Source organism: Candida jiufengensis (genome assembly GCF_024610255.1).
Source record: "Candida jiufengensis strain CBS 10846 chromosome Unknown scaffold6, whole genome shotgun sequence".
Classification (NCBI taxonomy): Eukaryota; Fungi; Ascomycota; class Pichiomycetes; order Serinales; family Debaryomycetaceae; genus Lodderomyces; species Lodderomyces jiufengensis.
In genome coordinates this window covers 753656-772371 of record NW_026261557.1, presented here as the reverse complement: position 1 = coordinate 772371, position 18716 = coordinate 753656, and the positions used below count along the sequence as shown (strand labels likewise).

Below are 18716 nucleotides of genomic sequence, written 5' to 3'. Positions count from 1 at the left end.
ATATTAAAAGTTTTAATGTATATGACTTTCGTTTCAATACAAATTTCTTAAAAAAAACAGAGTTCACTAGTAGGAACCCCATTTTTTAAAAATTGTTCATCTTTCCATTTAAAATTCATCGTTCAAAAGTAATTAATAAAAAAAAATAATATGTATCTTTATTTATTATCTCTCCCTAATTTACAAAATTTTTATATTTAAACATTAATTTAAGCTGAAGCGGTTAATTTTTTTTGACCAACTAATCTACCTCTTTGTCTATTATTTAATCTTGTAACTTTTTTATCAGTAGCTTTTTCAACAATTTCATCTTCTTCAGTTAAAGTTAATTCAATATGTGATGGACTTGATTGATAAGCATTTATTCTACCATGAGCTCTGTATGTTCTTCTTCTTTGTTTTGGAGCTTGGTTTACTTGAATGTGAGAAATAGCTAATTTTTCAACATCTAATCCTTTAGCTTCAGCATTTGATTGAGCATTTCTTAATAAATCTTTGATAAAGTTGACTGATTTTGCTGGCCATCTAGCTTTGGTAACACCAAATTCTTTACCTTGACCGGTTCTACCAATAGAATGGTTGAATCTTCTGAATGGAATAGCTCTTTGATGATCTAAAACTTGATCTAAATATTGTTGAGCTTTAGTTAATTTCCAACCATTAATGGCTTGTGCTGTTTCTCTAGTGTTTTTAAATGAAACTCTTAAGTATGAACCACGAGCTGAAGCTGATTTGGCTGGGTTTGATGGAGTGGCAGCGTAACGAACCATTGTAAATTGATATATTGATTAAATGTAGTTGGATAGGTATTAAAACTATGAAAATTTAAAAATTATGAAAAATTTGATATTAACTTTTTTTCCTCTCTCACTTACTATTAATTTTTGTTAGAAAAATTATTATAGTACAAAATCTTTTACATAGTTAAGGTCTTATTTTAATAACAATACATTGTCTATACAATTGTAAAATATGGTAGCACATCAGTTTATGTTTTGTGTAATTGAGATGGGGCTATAACCCTAAACGATATTTCGTTTAAAAGGCTGTTTCAGTTAAATTTATTTTCAATTAACTAATGAATAGCCAATTCTTTAATCATAATTATTGATCTATATGAGAGCATGAGAAGTAACTTAATTCCCATACTTTTCTGTCGTGATCATTTTGGTAAATCCACCTTTCGATTTCTTGTAATAACAAGAGAAATTGATCGAGGAATAGTTACCGTTGATCCCCAATCTTGGATAAATTTCTCTACTTACATTTGAAACGGCGTGTTATGTACATTAGCAAGTACGAAAGTTTTTGCCAATTACTATTCAATAGGCACAAGTAATTTGTATTGCTAGCTAAAACAAAATGATAAGTACAACCAAAATGTTGAGCAAGTGTAAAACAAAATTACAATTCCAAAGAGTTCTTTTACTTCTTGATCCAATTTTCCGTTCTTATTTTTAAACGAAAAAGTGTCTAATCTTTTATTGTTAATCGAAAATATCTCGTTAATTAATATTTTCATTAATAAATTAATTTTTTCCCCTGATAATTTTTAAAAAAAATCTATGACACAATTGGTAGTAAATTCAGTATAAAAAGATCTCACATTAAATTACTAGTATTTGTAATACAATTCAAAGTTCTTAAATTATTAAACATTAAGATCTGTACAAGTTGAACATTTTATAAATTATATAAAGCAATAATGATTCAATTATATATATATATATATAAATTCTTATTAATAAAATTCGGATAATAAATTTAGGGCAAATATAAAAGTTGATAAAATAAAAATTAAAAAAAATAAAAAAAATATAATAATAATTAAACACAAAATTTACAAAACACAAAAACATAATTAATTAAAAAACCTTGCATTTTCTTTTTTTTATTTTTTTTAAATCTTATTTTTTATTTTGAAGTTGTTTCGAATTTATTCAGACAAGTTTAAATTAGATCTGGACTAATTTAATTTTACCTAGCTCAATTACATTGATTTTTGTATTGTAAAATTCAATTAAATTATAGAATTTAGTTAATTTGACAACATTTTATATTTGAAGTTTCAAATATTAATAATACATTAGACTAATATTATAATAATAAGAAATAAATGCAAGATTATTTAAAATAATATTTTTTATTTATTTTTTCTTTCTTTTGTTTCCTTTCATAAAATTTTAATTTTAATTGTATTTTTTATTTTACGGATTTTGTGGTGATGTTGTTTTATCATTATCATTTGATATTAGTTTTCTTTTAATTTGATTGTAACGTATGTAAATTGGTAATTTAAATTGAATTGAAGGTTAAAAAGTAATTGACAACCTGATTACAAGAAAGTCATTTTTTTATGAAATTAAAAGAATAATCATTTCTCTAACTATTACTACACTCTTTATTTGATTAGTAAATTGACGTTAAATTAAATTATATATTTTATATAAACTTTGCATAATCGATGATTGTTCAAAATTAAAATTAAAAATTTTGATATTTTTAATTTTAAAAATAATTTTTAAGCATTGAATTGAATAAACAACTTTAGTCTTTAATGAAAGTGAAGTACATGATTATTCAAAAAACTTTTCTTACTCATTATTCAAATTGGATACTATTATTTTATAGTTTACAATATTTTTATTATTATTTTATTATTATTATTAATTATCTCTTAATCAATTTATTATACTTTTTATTATTTACGTTTTAACTATGATACATAATACTTGAAAAAGAACAAAAATTATTAAATCATTTTTTATTTAATTTAAATAAAAGGTAAAGTAAGGTTATAAATTATATTCTTTATTTAATTACATTTCAGATTTATTCAATTTTGCCCTCCCTTTTTTATATTGTATCATTTCTTTAATTAAAACTTTAATGTTAGTTTGATTAAAATCCATTTCTAAAAATTCTGGATTTGATATTGAAAATTATTGTGTAAATAAAAAAATAAAATGAAAGATTTGGGGTTACTTATTTCATAAATTTTTTATTTATTTATTTATTTATTTATAATATAGATAGATTTCATTAAATTAATTTTAAATTTTTAATTATTAAATTATATAATGATGAAATTATTAATTATATAAATTTAAGTGAATTAATATCTTCTTTACTTGTAAATATATAAATATATATATATTCATATATCTTTTTTTCTTTTCAAATCATCTTTTCGTTAATCAATATTTGATACAATTTATTCATTTTTTAGTATTTGTGTTCATGTGTCAGTTAAATGTTACTTTGTCAAAGATCAAAAATTATACTTTGATTTACCCAATGTTGGCTTAAATAGATTAACAAATTCATCATTACACTGGAGCGATATCAATAGAGTGATTTAAAATAATATAAACTACAACAAGGACCACATAATCAAATAGTAATGATTTAACTCAAGTCTTTTCCTATCAATATTTGATAAAGCGCACATTTCCATATTACCAAAAAAAAAATCAATAATCAATAATACATAAGAATGTTAGTTCAATTATTTGTAATAATTCATTGATCTATCATATACCTTCACCACCAACACCCATTTTCAAAAGAAAAGAACGCATCTATTATAAGATATCAAAAGAAGGATGAATAAGTTAATTTATTGAATTAAATTATTATAATCACAATAAGAAAAATAGATTTCGTATTATTATATTTTATTATTACGATAATTCCTGTATAATAGAAATAACCGGATATATTCAAACAATTGAATAATACTATAAATATATAAGCAAAAACATATTCATTTAATTAATATTGCTTAACTACTACATTATTACAATATGATTAATTAAAGATAATTGATAGTTATAGATGTCCCGGTAATTTGATTTATAGTATATTTTTTTTGTTATGACCATTTAATTACTTTATTCAAGGGAAAAATCATGGTCATATTGGTAGCACCGCTACAGCAAAATTAAATTTTCTTATTCACCAGCTAATTTTCAAGTCAATGACACAACCATTTAGTTTGTTTAACTTAAGTCTTTACAAAGATTTTGCTATAGTTTTGAAGTATCTTTAATAAGGTCTGAAACCATTAATTTCATTATCGCTATAGTTGTATTCTATTCAAAGATATATTGGACGTGTAAAGTGGTTAAAAAACGCCTAATACTCCCTCAAATATAAATTAAAAAACAACATTTGGAAATTTAGAATTTATCAATACAAAAAAAAAAAAATAAAAATTATAATATAATTTATTTTTACAACTCAAAATAAATTTATTGATATATATTTAAATTTTAAAATTATATTAATCAATCTATTATATTATTAAAAGATATCATTATTTGAATTTCAATTATATAATATTATTTGATTAAGATTAGATTGATTAAGTATTTGTTGATTCATTATATTTTTTTATCTTTTTATTGATCAACAAAAAGAAAAATATCAACTATAAATATAAAATTCATCCAGCATAAAATATCATTTTATATTTAACAACCAATATTAAATACAACATACAAATAGGATAATACTTATTTCACTTGTATCATTAGCAAACATCAACCATTATCATATCACTAAAATCTTCCTTATCATTCCAAATTCATTCCACCTTATCTTAATTTCAATAAAATTTTTTGTTTTCAAATATCAAAATAGAACAAATTGAATAAAGGATAAACTATTGTACAATCTCGCTTTAAAAGTTTAATTATGAGTTCAGTACCACCAAACGAAAAAATAAAGGAGGTTGAGTCAATCAATAACAATGATAAATCATTGGAAGCAGAAGAAGTACCTGCACAAACAATAAATGAAACAAAAGAAACAGATGACTCGAATAAAAGAACTACAGCCAAGGAGGATGAATATTTAAATAACAACAATTCTAATAATGAAGAAGATGTTGATAATGATGAATCACTAGGGAATGAAGATAATGAAAACGATAACGAACTATCTAATAATCCAGAGGTTGATTACCAAGAAAAAGAATTGACAGCAGAAAACTTGGATGAAAAACAGATTGAAGAAATGAAAAAATTAGGAGCTCATCAAGAAAGAGAAGTACCGAATGATCAAGAATCTGAATCATTGACTCATTTAAATGCGGAGAAAATGAATAATAAAGATAGATTTGAAAAACAATTGTCAGAACTACCAGGTAATGATTCCTTTAAAGATAAAAAATCAAAAGAAGATAATATAATTGAACAGGATAATGAAGTAGAAGAAGATGATAAAGTAGATGCAAATAATAAAGAAGAAGATGAAGGAATGAGTATTAAAGAGCAAGATGACAAGGACAATTCAAATTATTCAAGAAATCAAAGGCAACATGCAGATGCTGTTGTTGAAGAACAGTTACCTTCTATTCCTTCGGATCAAGTACCTATAGATGTGCCATTTAAAGATAAAGGAAATTTTATTGAAAGAACCTCCAAGGCTTCTATATTTTCAGATCAAGAGAAATCAAACGATGACGAAAGGGAGGGAGATAAGGAACAAGAATTTGATACCAACAATAACGGATCTTCTTCTGAAAAGTTGGATGATTTTGACAATAGTGAAAATGCTGACACATCTGAAAAGAAAGATGAAGAACATGACTCCCTAGAAAATGGTTCCAAAAATGATTTATCAGATAATAATGATATCGACCCAACAGCTCCAGATCAAGATAATTCTCAAGATGATATGGATGTAGATATACCGACAGAGACTAACGATATTGCATTTGCTACAGGTGAAGGAAATAAAGAATACGACGTTGAAGAAAAGAATCAAGAACAAGGAGAGGAAGAAATGTTATCATATGCCCAAGTAGATGATCCTGCATTTGACGCTGATTTTAATGTTGAAGAATATGATAAATCAGCTGATGATTTTGACGCGTCTTTACTAGAAACTGAAAATGACAAATCAAAAGACGAAGATTTTGAAATGCAAGATGTTGAAGTAGATGATATAAGTAAACCTGAAGAACCTAAGACCGAATCAAAAATTTCAAATAAATCTAAAATTGGACCTGCAAAACCTGAGATTCCAAAAGTAGAGCCAGCAACCAATTCGACTGCAGCATCAGAAGAAGCAACAACCGCCCCTTCTAATACCGAACAAGAGGAAGATGTAGATTTGGAAGATATAATAGAAGATGAAGAAGATGAACCTATAAAAGCTACAACAAAATATAAACAAACACACCTTGTAATTATTCCTTCATATGCAAGTTGGTTTAATATGAAAAAAATTCATAAAATTGAAAAAGAATCATTACCAGAATTTTTTAATTCAACTCATCCTTCGAAATCACCAAAATTATATGCAAATTATAGAAATTTTATGATAAATGCTTACAGATTAAACCCAAATGAATTTTTAACTTTAACTTCATGTCGTCGAAATTTAGTTGGTGATGTAGGTACGTTAATGAGAGTTCATCGTTTTTTAAATAAATGGGGTTTAATAAATTATCAAGTAAAACCTCATTTCAAACCAGGTTATGCATTTGAAAAAATGCCGAATGGTCTGCTGGTTGATTTACCATATACTGGAGATTATCATGTCAAGTATGATTCACCAAGAGGTCTATTTCCATTTGATACTTCCAGAATTCCACCAGAAAAAATTGATGTTGGAAAATTGAAAAAATTAATTGCTTCATCAGATTTACCAGGTTCAGCAGGTCTTGAAAATGGAATAAACGAAAGAGGTAATAAGAAAAGACAACTCTCAATAGAGCATTCAAATTTAAAAGAGGAACCACCACATAAAAGGAAACATAAAGATGATAATGATGGATGGACCAAAGAAGAATCTGATAATTTAATAAATGCGGTTCACAAATATAAGAATGACTGGTATCAAATAGCATCAGCAGTAGGAGGAAATAAAACTCCACAACAATGTGTCTTGAAGTTTTTAAAATTACCAATTGAAGATCAATTCAACCCAATTAGGGATTCCGATAAAGAAGATATTAAATTGTTAAAATATGCATCTAATTATCCAATCAATACAATAGATAATCCAGTACTCGCGAATCTAGTATTTATGACAAGAATAGTTGATAGTGGGGTTGCTAAAGCAGCAAGTGAAGCCGCAAAAAAAGCAATGGATGAATCAATGAAAAAAAAACTTGTTGAGGTATATGGTGAAAGTAAAGTTGAAGAAAATGAAGAATCTACAAAGCAGAAAGGTGAAATAAAACCAGATACAACCAAAGATAAAGAAGAAGAAACTGAACAACAAAACGGATCAATTGAAAAAGAAGAATCCACAAACAAAGAAACAAAAGAAGCAATTGCAACAACATTTGGTATAGTTGGGGCAAGAAGTCACTTGTTCTCAAGTTATGAAGAAAGGGAGTTACATAAAATTAGTATGAGTATAATTAATCATGAATTACAGAAATGTGAAACTAAACTAGCAAAAATTGAAGAATTGGAGAAAATTTATGAAAGAGAAAGACAAAATTTGTCAAAACAACAGGAAGAAACTTTCACTGATAGATTATCCTTAACAAGATCAACAATTGATGTAATTAAAAAGTTAGAAGAAGCTTGTTCATTATTAGAAAATAACGATCAATCAACAAAACAAAAAGAACTCTCAAAACTCATATCTGATGCAAGATCCTTATTATATAAACCCGTCAAACAATCATTAGAAGCAGTAGGAAATAAAGAAAATAATCAACAAGAACAATTGAATAATCGTGAAAAGTCATCAAATCAACTTGGAGATGATGTAAGTAATGATGGTTCAAATATCAGTGAAGGTAAACTGGTTGATGATTTTGCTAAAATTGATGATTATAAACCATTATCTTTAATTTCTCCACAAACTTTTAAAATTTGGGCTCCTTAATAATCAAATCAAAATAATTTTCAAATAATGATGATGATATTTATAAAACTTTTCCATTCAAACTTTGTATTTTAATTAAAGCTTTTTTTATATATACATAAAAAACTATATAAATAAAATAAAATAAAATAAAATTGTAATCGATTTGTTAAATTGTTTCATTTAATTTTGAACAATCTCTTGATAGTATTTTATGGTTTGTAGAATTATTTGAAAAAATCCAGTTTGGTAGCGTTTATTTTACTTGCAATTATAATTATTTAATGAGAAGTAAAAAATATAATCTCATTTTATCATCATATTAGAAGTTATTTTATTTTTACAACCAACAATCAATTTCAAGTTTATTAGAAAACAATTCAATCTTATTATCAACAGTTAAATTGATGGTACGTTCTCATAATTGATTTACTCTTTATTACTAACAGCATAATTTATTCATTAAGATTTTCAATTTTCAATAAGTATAGAATTGAGGCAACAGTGAAACATCCTTAAAACATTTAATATATTTTGCTGTTTTCGAACTGTTAACCCTTTCCTATTTTACAATAAACCAAGATAATTTAACTGGAGCCCAATTCTTTCAATTGAATTATAGTAAATATGAGTGAGCCAGAAAAGCAACCAAATTTTAATACAACCAATTCTCAATCAAATTCAAGCTTATCCCCAAATACCAAATCAGGAGAAATTGACGATGCAGATTTGGCAGATATCAAACAAGGTATATCAGATATAAACGATGATCCAAACATAAAAATTCCTGAATCATTTCCAACACCAAGACCAAGTACTCCAGATAAAATATATACTATATCTCAAGACACTGATGTTATGGATGTACCTGAAATTGACAAATTTAATTCATCATTGGAAAAAACAATTGAAGAAAATCAAAAGTTGGAAAAACAAGAAGAGAAGGAGAATAATAATTCATCACAATCAAATAATCAACAACAGTTGAATCAAACAGATAATAAATCGGTAAACACTGATGATGTTCAAAGAACCCAAAATGCAGAACCACAAGCAGGCAATGAAATGAATGAGAATAATAAAGCTGGAAATACTGGTAAACCAAATAATGAAGATGAAAATTTGGAATATGATGAGGAAGAAGAAGATGAAAACGAAAATAAAGCTGCGGAACAAAAAGACGATTATTTTGGACCACTTGATGAAAATGGTGGTGAAGATATTCAAGATAGAGAAAACAAAGGTCACCACGCTGGTAAGTCAGATGATAATATTGATGATGATCATCATAATGATAGATTAGTTGGTGTAGCTCAAGGTGGTACTATTCCACAAGCAAATAGAACATCTCAAATGAATCAGATATACGATGACCAACAGAATGAACTCAAAGAAGCGGAAAATGCTAAGAATAATAAATCGTTAAGCCAAGATCGATCAGGTGATAATGAGGAGGAACTAAAAAACAATTCAGTTCCATTGAATAAAGATTCATTAACAAAACTAGAAAAGGCAAGTGCACAAGTAGCAAAAGGAGAAGACGATGTTAATTATTCAAGTGAAGGTGCATTAAACACTAAAGATGTTGAACAGGATTATTATGAAGATTTTTTAGATAGACAAGAAGAAATTGATAAAGGAAATTTAAAAGAAGATGAAGGTGATGAGGATAGACCAGATGAAGTAGGACCAATGAAAGCTGTTGGTGCATTAATTGATGGTGAAGAACCAGATGGACCTGCTCATAAACGTAATTCAACAGAAAAGAAGAATTCTAATCAACAAATAAAAGATAATCTTGATCAGGATCATGCAGATGGTAAAAAAGTTAATAATAATAATGAAGTTGAGTTAAATTCTAACGGACAGGAACAGTCTGAACCACAAGCTGTTGACGGTGAAGACAACAACAAGTCAACAAATGAGGTTGGAAACTCAAATACAGAAGACCAACATGATGAAAATGAAACTGAAAATCAAAAAGATCAAGATCAAGATGAAGTCGACAATATTATAGAAATTGATATGCCTAATGGAGATGAAGAAAAGATCGAATTAGATGAAAAAGAAGAAAATCCAGAAGAAGATAATCAATATAAGAATCTAAAATCTAATCCTAATGAACAATTTGATGAAGACGTGGATGATATTAATACTTTAGTAGGAGAACCGGAAAATGAAGATGAAAAACAACAAGAACATCAAGCAGACTCGAAATCAAATGGCAAGTCAACACAAATTCCAAAAAATATACCACGTTCAATTAATAAATTACCAATATATGTAACATATTCAGATTCAAAGTATTTATTATTTCCAATAGAATCATCAACTACAAAAGATGTAAAAACATTAATACCAAAATATGACGAATCAATACAATCAATTTCAATAGAAGATTTATTTGGAATATTAAGATCATCATCAAATAATAACAAATCATTTAAATTTGATATAGATCAAGAAATAATTTTAAATATTCCACAATTTAGTAATTTAACAATAACTGAAGATAATGTATATTGTAAAGATTTAACTATTGCAGATTTTTTTGATTTATATTTAAAATTATGTGATTGTACAAATTCTAAATATAAGGATTCAATACCTACTTTTTTGGAATTTAAACTAAGTGATCAACAGCGATTTATTACAAATTATAATAATTTGGTTGAACAAAATGATGGATTTGAACAATTGGAACCACCTACTAAAAAAAGAAGAGTTGAATAAATTTGAGATGAATCATTAGTAACTTTTGAGATTTTCAAGAATTATAAATTTGGGATGGGGATGGAAGGAGATTATAAATTTAAAGAGACTGAAAGCTAATTACAATTGAATGTGAGCTGGTTCAACAATAGTTACTTACAGGGGGGGCTTTTTGGCGCAAAATGATCAGGAATTAGTATGTTTGCTTAATTATTTTTTTATAAGAAACCGTTATCAATATTACTGTGTTTATTATTACTTCTCTATATATAGTTGTTTGATTTATGTTACATAAAGAAAAATACAATAAAAAAATTTCTTGATTTTTCTACTTAGTTTTCAAATGTAAGTTATCGAAATTATACCACTAAACCTTTTGATTTCAACTTTTCGTAAATTTCTATATCAATATATTTCTGTAAAGTTGGTTCACCAGTTAAATCTTTTCTTCTTCTTGTCTTGAGTAAAAAATCTCTAGATAATGAATTTTTAGGAACTGGTTTTAATGTAGGTAAATCACAATTAAAATCATATATATCACCAGGTACTAGATCCCAATTATTAAAAATTAAACTAATTTTAATTTTAGAAGTTGAATATAATTTTAAATCTGATTGAAATCCAAAACTATCAATCACTGGAATATAACCATGTAATTTATATAATGGAGTACCTTCTATTCTAATGTGATTCACTACAAAACCTCTTCTTTGTTCCAAAATTTTTTTAATAACGTGAACATGTTTGTGAAAACAAATAATTTCAAATTTATAATTTGGTTCCATTAATTTTGGTTTTGCTGTTAATAAAGCAATAAAACATGATCTTCTGATCAAGGGAATAACTTGTGCTGGATTTATATCTGATTCTTCAATTGAATCATTGAAATTCATATGAACTATTTTAAACATTGTGTTTCTTATTGGTTCATTTATTAATGGACCTTCATTAACTGCCCATTTAAAACCATTAATAATTATATTTTTGATCTTAGTTAATTTGTTAACTGTTTCATTATCAATTGAATTTTCATCAAGATCTTCTAGTAACAAGTCAGGACCTATTAAATCTTTTGGACCAAAACACCAAACAGATCTCGAACTTTTTAAATCCCAATTAAAATGATGATTTAAATACATTGATATTTCTTTTTTAGTTTGTTGTTCATTTATTTTACCTTTTTCAATTTTATAACTTAATAATGTATCTTCCATTGGTTCAGCAACTATAGCAATTTCAAAATTTTTGTTGTTTGATGATACGGGGATATATGTAAAAGATGAAGTTTCACAAGTTTCTGAAAATTTCGTCATTGGATCACTAACTTTAATTTTAAGGTTTGTATTGAAAAAATTTCTTAAATCATTTAGTACACAATCCATATAGAATTCTCCTGGTGCATATATATTATTTTCTCCATTTTCTTCGATATTGATAACCGATGATAAATAAGCTTTTGATATCTTTTTTAAACCTTCAAGTAATTGAGGTCTGTTGACTGGATTCATTGGTTCAATTGCAACTTTGAATACTGAAGTTATATCATAATTTGGTAACTTAAATACTGTATCTTTGACATTGTTTGGTGAAATTATTGTTGCTCCTTTTTTAATGGATGAATCTATACCCTCTATTAACACAATTGTGTTGGATTTAACTTCGTTGACTGGTAATTTATATCTTCCATACAGTATAAAAATGTTCTTGACAATTTCTTCTTTGTATAAAGTTTGTCCTGAGTCTGTATCATTGGTATTTTCAACACATACTTTAATTTTATCACCAACTCTTAATATACCTGAGTATAATCTACTTAAACTTAAAAAGCTTTCACCATCTGGTGATTCAACCAATTTAGAAACTTTACCAAGCACAGGTGTATTTTCATCGGGTATTTGAGTAGGCTGTGATGGAAATGACTTTATAATAGAATCAACAAATCCAGTATCATTTTTAAAAATTGTACTAAATACAGTCTTCAATAGTATTTTTATATCTTTCTTATATTCTGCTTTAGGTAAACCTATTCTAAAATTCTCCCATAACATAGTTGCTAGTTTTTTGTGATTAGATGGTTCTGAAGTTAATACGTAGATTGCAGTTTGATATATAGCATCTAATATAAATGAAATAAAAGTTCTTTGATATTTTCCATTTTCTGATTCTGTTGTTATACAATTTGTTTCATAATTAAAATAATAATCACCCCATAATTTTGATAAAAATTCCGATTCTTGATCAGTTGGTATTTTATGTTTATATAGTTTTAAAAAACTTTTTAAAGTGAATGTAAAACCAAAATTTGATGATGCAAATATGACATTTTCATTTAATGGTGATAATTCTGTTGTATAATTGTACTTGTCTCTATATTCATTGCTTTTAATATACTCGTTGATATCATCAATTATATTGAACATTTTGAAATAAGAATCTTTTGGTGATAATTTTAATTCCAATATCAATCTATCAATCTTATTGAGGACAACCACCAATGGAAAATTTCTTTTTAGTATTTCATCAATTATAATTTGATCCCTTAAAGTTAATCCTTCAACAACATCAACCACCAAAACAGCTCCATCACTCAACTCCAAACCTGCAATAGTTTCATCATTAAAATCAATATGACCAGGAGTATCTAGAATATTAAAAATATAAGATTGTTTAATTGAATTATCTAGTAATAAAGTCATATTTTTAGTTTTAATTGTACTTTCCCTTTCAATTTCTAATTTATAAGAATCTAAGAATTTTAAAGGTTTTTGAAATTTTGGATTTGATTTAGTTTGTTTATTTATATTTGGATGTGTCTTTATTATAAATTGATCAATTAAACATGTTTTTCCAGTATGTATTCCTCCTACTATGGCAAAGTTTCGTATTCTTTCTGGTTTATCATTTATTATTTCAATTATTGAGTCCTTGGAGTAAATTGTTGTTGGTATATTTTTATCATTTTGAGTATCTATTGTAATTTTCATTTGTTTTGTTGAATCTGGTTTAATTATTGGTTCATCTACAAGTTCCGGTTGTTGTTGTTGGACGTAAATTATTTCTGAGTCATTTGTGGGTATGGTTGATTTTACTAATGCTCCTTGGTTTGCTTCTGTATCATCTTTTGAATCTATATCTATTGCATCTTCATCTACATCGTCTGATGAATATTCTCCATTGTTAACTCCATTATTTGTGCCATCTTTTGAAGCTTCATCTTCTGGCTCTGATCCTTCTCCTATATAATTCCCAAACTCATCAAATAAGTCATCATCATTATCATTCATTACTAATTGAAGAGTTTGTTTAAACTTTTTATTTTGGTTGTAAAAAAATTAGAAAATAGATTTTATCGCATTTAATTTTTTTAAGTGGTATTGATATTTTTTTCAAACAAATAATAATTTGAAATATCATATCAATAAAAAGAGATGAAGAATTATTTTTCACTAGATCAATAACAGATGTTCAACTACTTTTATTTTCATTACTTTTATTTTTATTTTATTAAATACATTTTAATACATTTCCAAACAATTTATAAAGTTTGATACTTACGTAATTCAGTTAATAAACTTTGTAATTGAACATCACTTACTTTATTAGTTAATGTAGGTATTAAAGATTTAGCTTCTTCAGCATCTTCACATTCTAAAGTACCTAATTGAGCCATTTCAAAAGGATGTAAATATTCATTACAATGTTCATTAAAATCATTAATTAATTTTTCAACTGTTTCACAACTTGATCTATTTTTAAACCTACTAAAATTTGTTAAGAAATTTAAAGTTTTATGCATAATTTCATTTGAATTGGGTCCTGCTAATTCTATATTTGATAATTCATCTTCTCTTGTATTATTTAATGTATCATCATCTTCATCTTCTTCATCTGAATCACTTATATTATTATTATTATTATTGTTTGTATTTGATTGATTTTGTTTATTTGATTTTTTATTTGGATTTTTATTTTTTTTACGCTCTTTTAATGCTGCTCTAATTAATAATCTAGCTTCTGATAAATTTAATGCAATTAATTGTTGTTCTTCTCCCGTATTTGTTATTTGATTTAATTGAAATTCTGGTCCTAATTTTAATTGGGCTGAATTTTCTTCATCATCTATATTTTGTGTTGCTACTTTCCTTCTTCTTACTCCTAATGCACTTGTACTGACATTCATTTAGAATAATATAATAATTATGTGTATATTCAAAAAAATGAAAGTGTATAGTTTTATTGATAAATTATAATGTTACAAATATATGTTTATGAAATGATAAGATAATGGGTATCTATAGTTGTGAAATGATTAACCGGTACTTCTTGATTAGTTTTTTGATAGAATGGTTGATTGATTGGTTAAGTATAAGCTAGAATATGTCTGCTTTATAATAATGTTTCTCTTGAACTTTAAATTAATAAGTCAAAATTTTTATAGTAATCTTTCTATTTTTAAATAAATAATGTTATCGTGCACATATAATCTATTAAATTGAAAGTTGATAATAAATGAAAATGAATGTATGTATGTGTATGATTATTGTCAATATGTAAATGACAACTATCTTGTAAAATCTATAAGTTGTATTTATAAAATGGAGTTTTGATTAATTTTCATAATTTTTTTTTTCTATTTTAAATTTTAATTTTTTTTTCGAAATGTTTCTCACACGACCATTTGAATTTTGAAAAAGTATACCAACAAGTTTTGGAATAGCGAATGTACTACATTTATCTAATTAATATGACAATGTTATTATTATTAATGCTATAAATATCAAAAAAAAATCAAAAAAAAATCAAAGTACAATATTATCTAAATTTGACAAAAAAAAAAGTTACAATAAAATCAAATAGTTTTAAGTTGGAATATCAATACTTTTAACATCATGAATAAAAGGATGTTTCAAAGCTTCTTGTGGAGTTAATCTCTCCAATGGATTTAAATTCAAAACTTTAGTTAAAAAATCAATTAATAATAATCTTTCTTGACATTCTTTTTCAATCATTAAATTTGTCATTTTTTTACTTGGTAATTTATAATTTAATATAATATCTTTTAATAATTTATGTTTAAAATAATTTTTATTTGGTTGTTCTTTTTTAGTATGATGATGATGGGATGAATTAGAATTTGAAGTTGAATTATTACCAGATGAATCCTTTTTGGAATCTATAAATTCACAATATTCATCATATGATTTTATATGATATTTTGGTTTATCTTCGGGATTTGTACTTATTGATTTTTTAAAGAAGTTTGATGAATTTCTACCAACTTCAATCATATGTCTTGGTGGTTGACCTAACATATCAACAATTTTCCAAATTTGATTATATTCTGATGTACCTGGAAACATAGGTAAACCTAAAAAGAACTCTCCAACTATACATCCTAAAGACCACATATCAATTGATTCAGTATATGGTAAACCCAATATAACTTCTGGTGATCTATAAAATCGTGATTGAATATAAGTATAAATTGTTTGTCTTGTAAAACATGCAGAACCAAAATCAATAACTTTTATATTTGGTTTATCTGGTTGACATAGTAAAATATTTTCAGGTTTTAGATCACAATGTATCATTTGGAAATTTTTTAATTCAACTAATGCCTCTAATAATTGTTTTGTTAATAATTTAACTAATTTCATATTTAAACCTTGGAATTGATTTTGTTTTATTAATTCATATAAATTGGATGCTAATAATTCAAACACTAAACATAAATGTTCTTTATGCATAAAAGTATCAAGTAACCTTATAAAATTTTTACCATCACTGTTTTTATTTAAATACTCGAGTAACCTCACTTCAGTTAATGATTGATTCATATAAGCAGGTTTTGATTTTATAACTTTAACTGCACAGACAGTTTGATTTGTTAAATTTTGACATTTAACAACTTGACCAAAAGTTCCTGAACCTAGTAAATCCAATACCATATATTTCCTACCTTCTTCACTACCCAAAATATCATTAACATATAATATATAATCACTTTCTTCATTGTCAAATCCATTATTGAATTTTGGATCCAGTGGTTTTGTTAATACTCTTTTTGGATTAGTTGATTTTGAATATTGAAATTTTCTTGGTTGACATATACTATAAGATTCTGTTAAATATACTGATAATGCATTTACTGGTGATATATGTATAGAATTTACTGAACATCTTCTATATTTTGGTTGTTGATGTATTTTGGGGGATAAATCTAATTTATTGTATATTTTTCTTGCTTTTGGTGCTGGTTTTCTTGTTTTGGTGATTTTTTGATTTTGTAAAGCTTGTTGATATTGTTGATACTGTATTATTGAAGGTGATCTACCTGTTTTGGGTTGGGCATAATAAGCTCCTGGTTGTTGCAATTGTTGTTGTTGTTGTAATGCATGACTGGGTAATACTGCTAATGATGATCTTCTATTAGCCATACTTGGTGTCATAGGTGCCATATTTGGATTGAAAAATTGTGAAATTGCAGGTGCTATGCCATGTTTATTGGCCATTGCAACTCCAGTTGATGATAAATCTCCTTGAATAGGAAGTCCTTTATTTATTAAAGCTTGTTGTTGTTGTTGATGATTATATCCATACAAATTATTATTAGTTTGATTATTATTACTATAGTATGTTCCATCAATTGCTGCAGACATTCTTCTATCTGATCCACCACCTAATGATACTTCTTGATTTGCAAAATATTGATTAAATGGATTATCTGCTCGAGTAGGTGGATGAACATATGGTGATAATTGAGGATTATTATTATTATTATTATTATTATTGGAATGATTATTAGTTAAAGATGACAGACTTGAATTATTATTATTATTTTGACCATTAGGATCATTAAAATTATTTGTATTTTCATTTTCATAAGTTACTGGTAAATAATTTGTAAATGATAATCTTTTATTTAAAGATGGTGGTTGATGTTGTTGTAAAATTGGTAAAGTTTGAGATTTTGTAGGTGATTGAGATATACCAGATGAAGGTGAAGTTGTCTTTGAATTTGTTGGAGGATTTATTGAAAACCAAGGATTTCTAAAACCAGGTGCTTGTTGTTGTTGTTGTTGTTGATTTGGTAATTGTTTATAAATTTGTTGTTGATGTTGTAAATATATTTGTTCTGGTGTTAGCATATCATTATTATTATTATTATTATTATTTATTGGTTGTCCTTGTTGATTTTGTCCTTGTTGTTGTTGTTGAGGTGGTGGAGGTAGATGCCAATTACCTCCAATTGAATTATGTCGATAGTTGTAATTATTATATGCCATTTATGAATTTGATTGATAATATAGCTTGGTTGATAATAATTATCAATAATATTTAATTTTTATTAATTGATAAGAATCTGTGATATGTATTTAGTAATTTTAAATAAATATTCTAAGGAGATAATAAAATTATAGTGTAAGATTATTCAAAAAATTTATATGAGATAATAAATTTAATATTTTAGTTGAAGTTAGAAATATAGATTATTGAATTGATCCATTAAGTAAAATATTCAATTAAAATAATGTAACTTATTGATTTATTAATGAAATTTCAAAGCTGATATATATAAATTGAAAGAATTATTGATAATATAAATAATTAATAATAATAAATTAAAATTAATGCGTAAAATTATTTAATTATTACAAATTCAAATTCTTATAGACATAAAATTAAATAATAGTATAAAAATTAATATCTTAATTGATTTAAATAAAATGGTTAGAATTCTTTGTTAAAGCTTTTGAGTATAATTGATACTTGTAATAGTTTGTATCAAATATCATATATATATTTAATAGAATAGATTATCTTATAAATAATTTATAATTAAAAGGATTATTAGTTGAGTTTATCAGAGGGGTAAAAATTAATATTAATTTAGTTACTTCATGTATGGCAAATTAATTTATACATATAATTAGTAATTAATGAATTTACTTTTATCACATTTTTAATATTTAAATTTTAATTCAAATTGAGGAGAATCTTTTAAAAGTTACTTGATCTTATCATTAAAGATTCAGTTAACGATATTATATATATATAGATGATTAATACTTCAAATTAAGTTATTTTTTAACCCGGTTGTCGGTTATTATGGTATATATAAAAATAATATATTAATTAATTACTCAAAATTTCTCGAGGAAGAAGATATT

The 18716-nt window shown here is 25.4% G+C and overlaps 6 protein-coding genes across 6 annotated transcripts; 2 read left to right on the top strand and 4 right to left on the bottom strand. All coding sequences in view use genetic code 12, as the record gives it.

Annotated features, from left to right (window-relative positions):
- Nucleotides 1–209: 209 nt before the first annotated feature.
- RPL17B (60S ribosomal protein uL22) lies at nt 210–770 on the bottom strand (the record flags this gene model as incomplete). Its single annotated transcript, XM_051761788.1, has 1 exon — nt 210–770. The coding sequence occupies one exon, from the start codon at nt 768–770 to the stop codon at nt 210–212; it is 561 nt and encodes a 186-aa protein (XP_051621816.1).
- Nucleotides 771–4698: 3928 nt separating this feature from the next.
- Nucleotides 4699–7854, top strand: KGF54_001419 (uncharacterized protein; the record flags this gene model as incomplete). Its single annotated transcript, XM_051761786.1, has 1 exon — nt 4699–7854. The coding sequence occupies one exon, from the start codon at nt 4699–4701 to the stop codon at nt 7852–7854; it is 3156 nt and encodes a 1051-aa protein (XP_051621815.1).
- A 606-nt stretch (nt 7855–8460) lies between these two features.
- On the top strand, nt 8461–10566 carry KGF54_001418 (RMR1 family protein; the record flags this gene model as incomplete). The annotated part of the gene is made up of 1 exon (XM_051761785.1): nt 8461–10566. The coding sequence occupies one exon, from the start codon at nt 8461–8463 to the stop codon at nt 10564–10566; it is 2106 nt and encodes a 701-aa protein (XP_051621814.1).
- Nucleotides 10567–10904: 338 nt separating this feature from the next.
- On the bottom strand, nt 10905–13829 carry SNU114 (U5 snRNP GTPase; the record flags this gene model as incomplete). The annotated part of the gene is made up of 1 exon (XM_051761784.1): nt 10905–13829. One exon carries the CDS (start codon nt 13827–13829, stop codon nt 10905–10907), a length of 2925 nt encoding a protein of 974 aa, XP_051621813.1.
- Nucleotides 13830–14080: 251 nt separating this feature from the next.
- RPB4 (DNA-directed RNA polymerase II subunit) lies at nt 14081–14725 on the bottom strand (the record flags this gene model as incomplete). Its single annotated transcript, XM_051761783.1, has 1 exon — nt 14081–14725. The coding sequence occupies one exon, from the start codon at nt 14723–14725 to the stop codon at nt 14081–14083; it is 645 nt and encodes a 214-aa protein (XP_051621812.1).
- A 679-nt stretch (nt 14726–15404) lies between these two features.
- YAK1 (serine/threonine protein kinase) lies at nt 15405–17831 on the bottom strand (the record flags this gene model as incomplete). The annotated part of the gene is made up of 1 exon (XM_051761782.1): nt 15405–17831. The coding sequence occupies one exon, from the start codon at nt 17829–17831 to the stop codon at nt 15405–15407; it is 2427 nt and encodes an 808-aa protein (XP_051621811.1).
- Between the last annotated feature and the right edge of the window lie 885 nt (nt 17832–18716).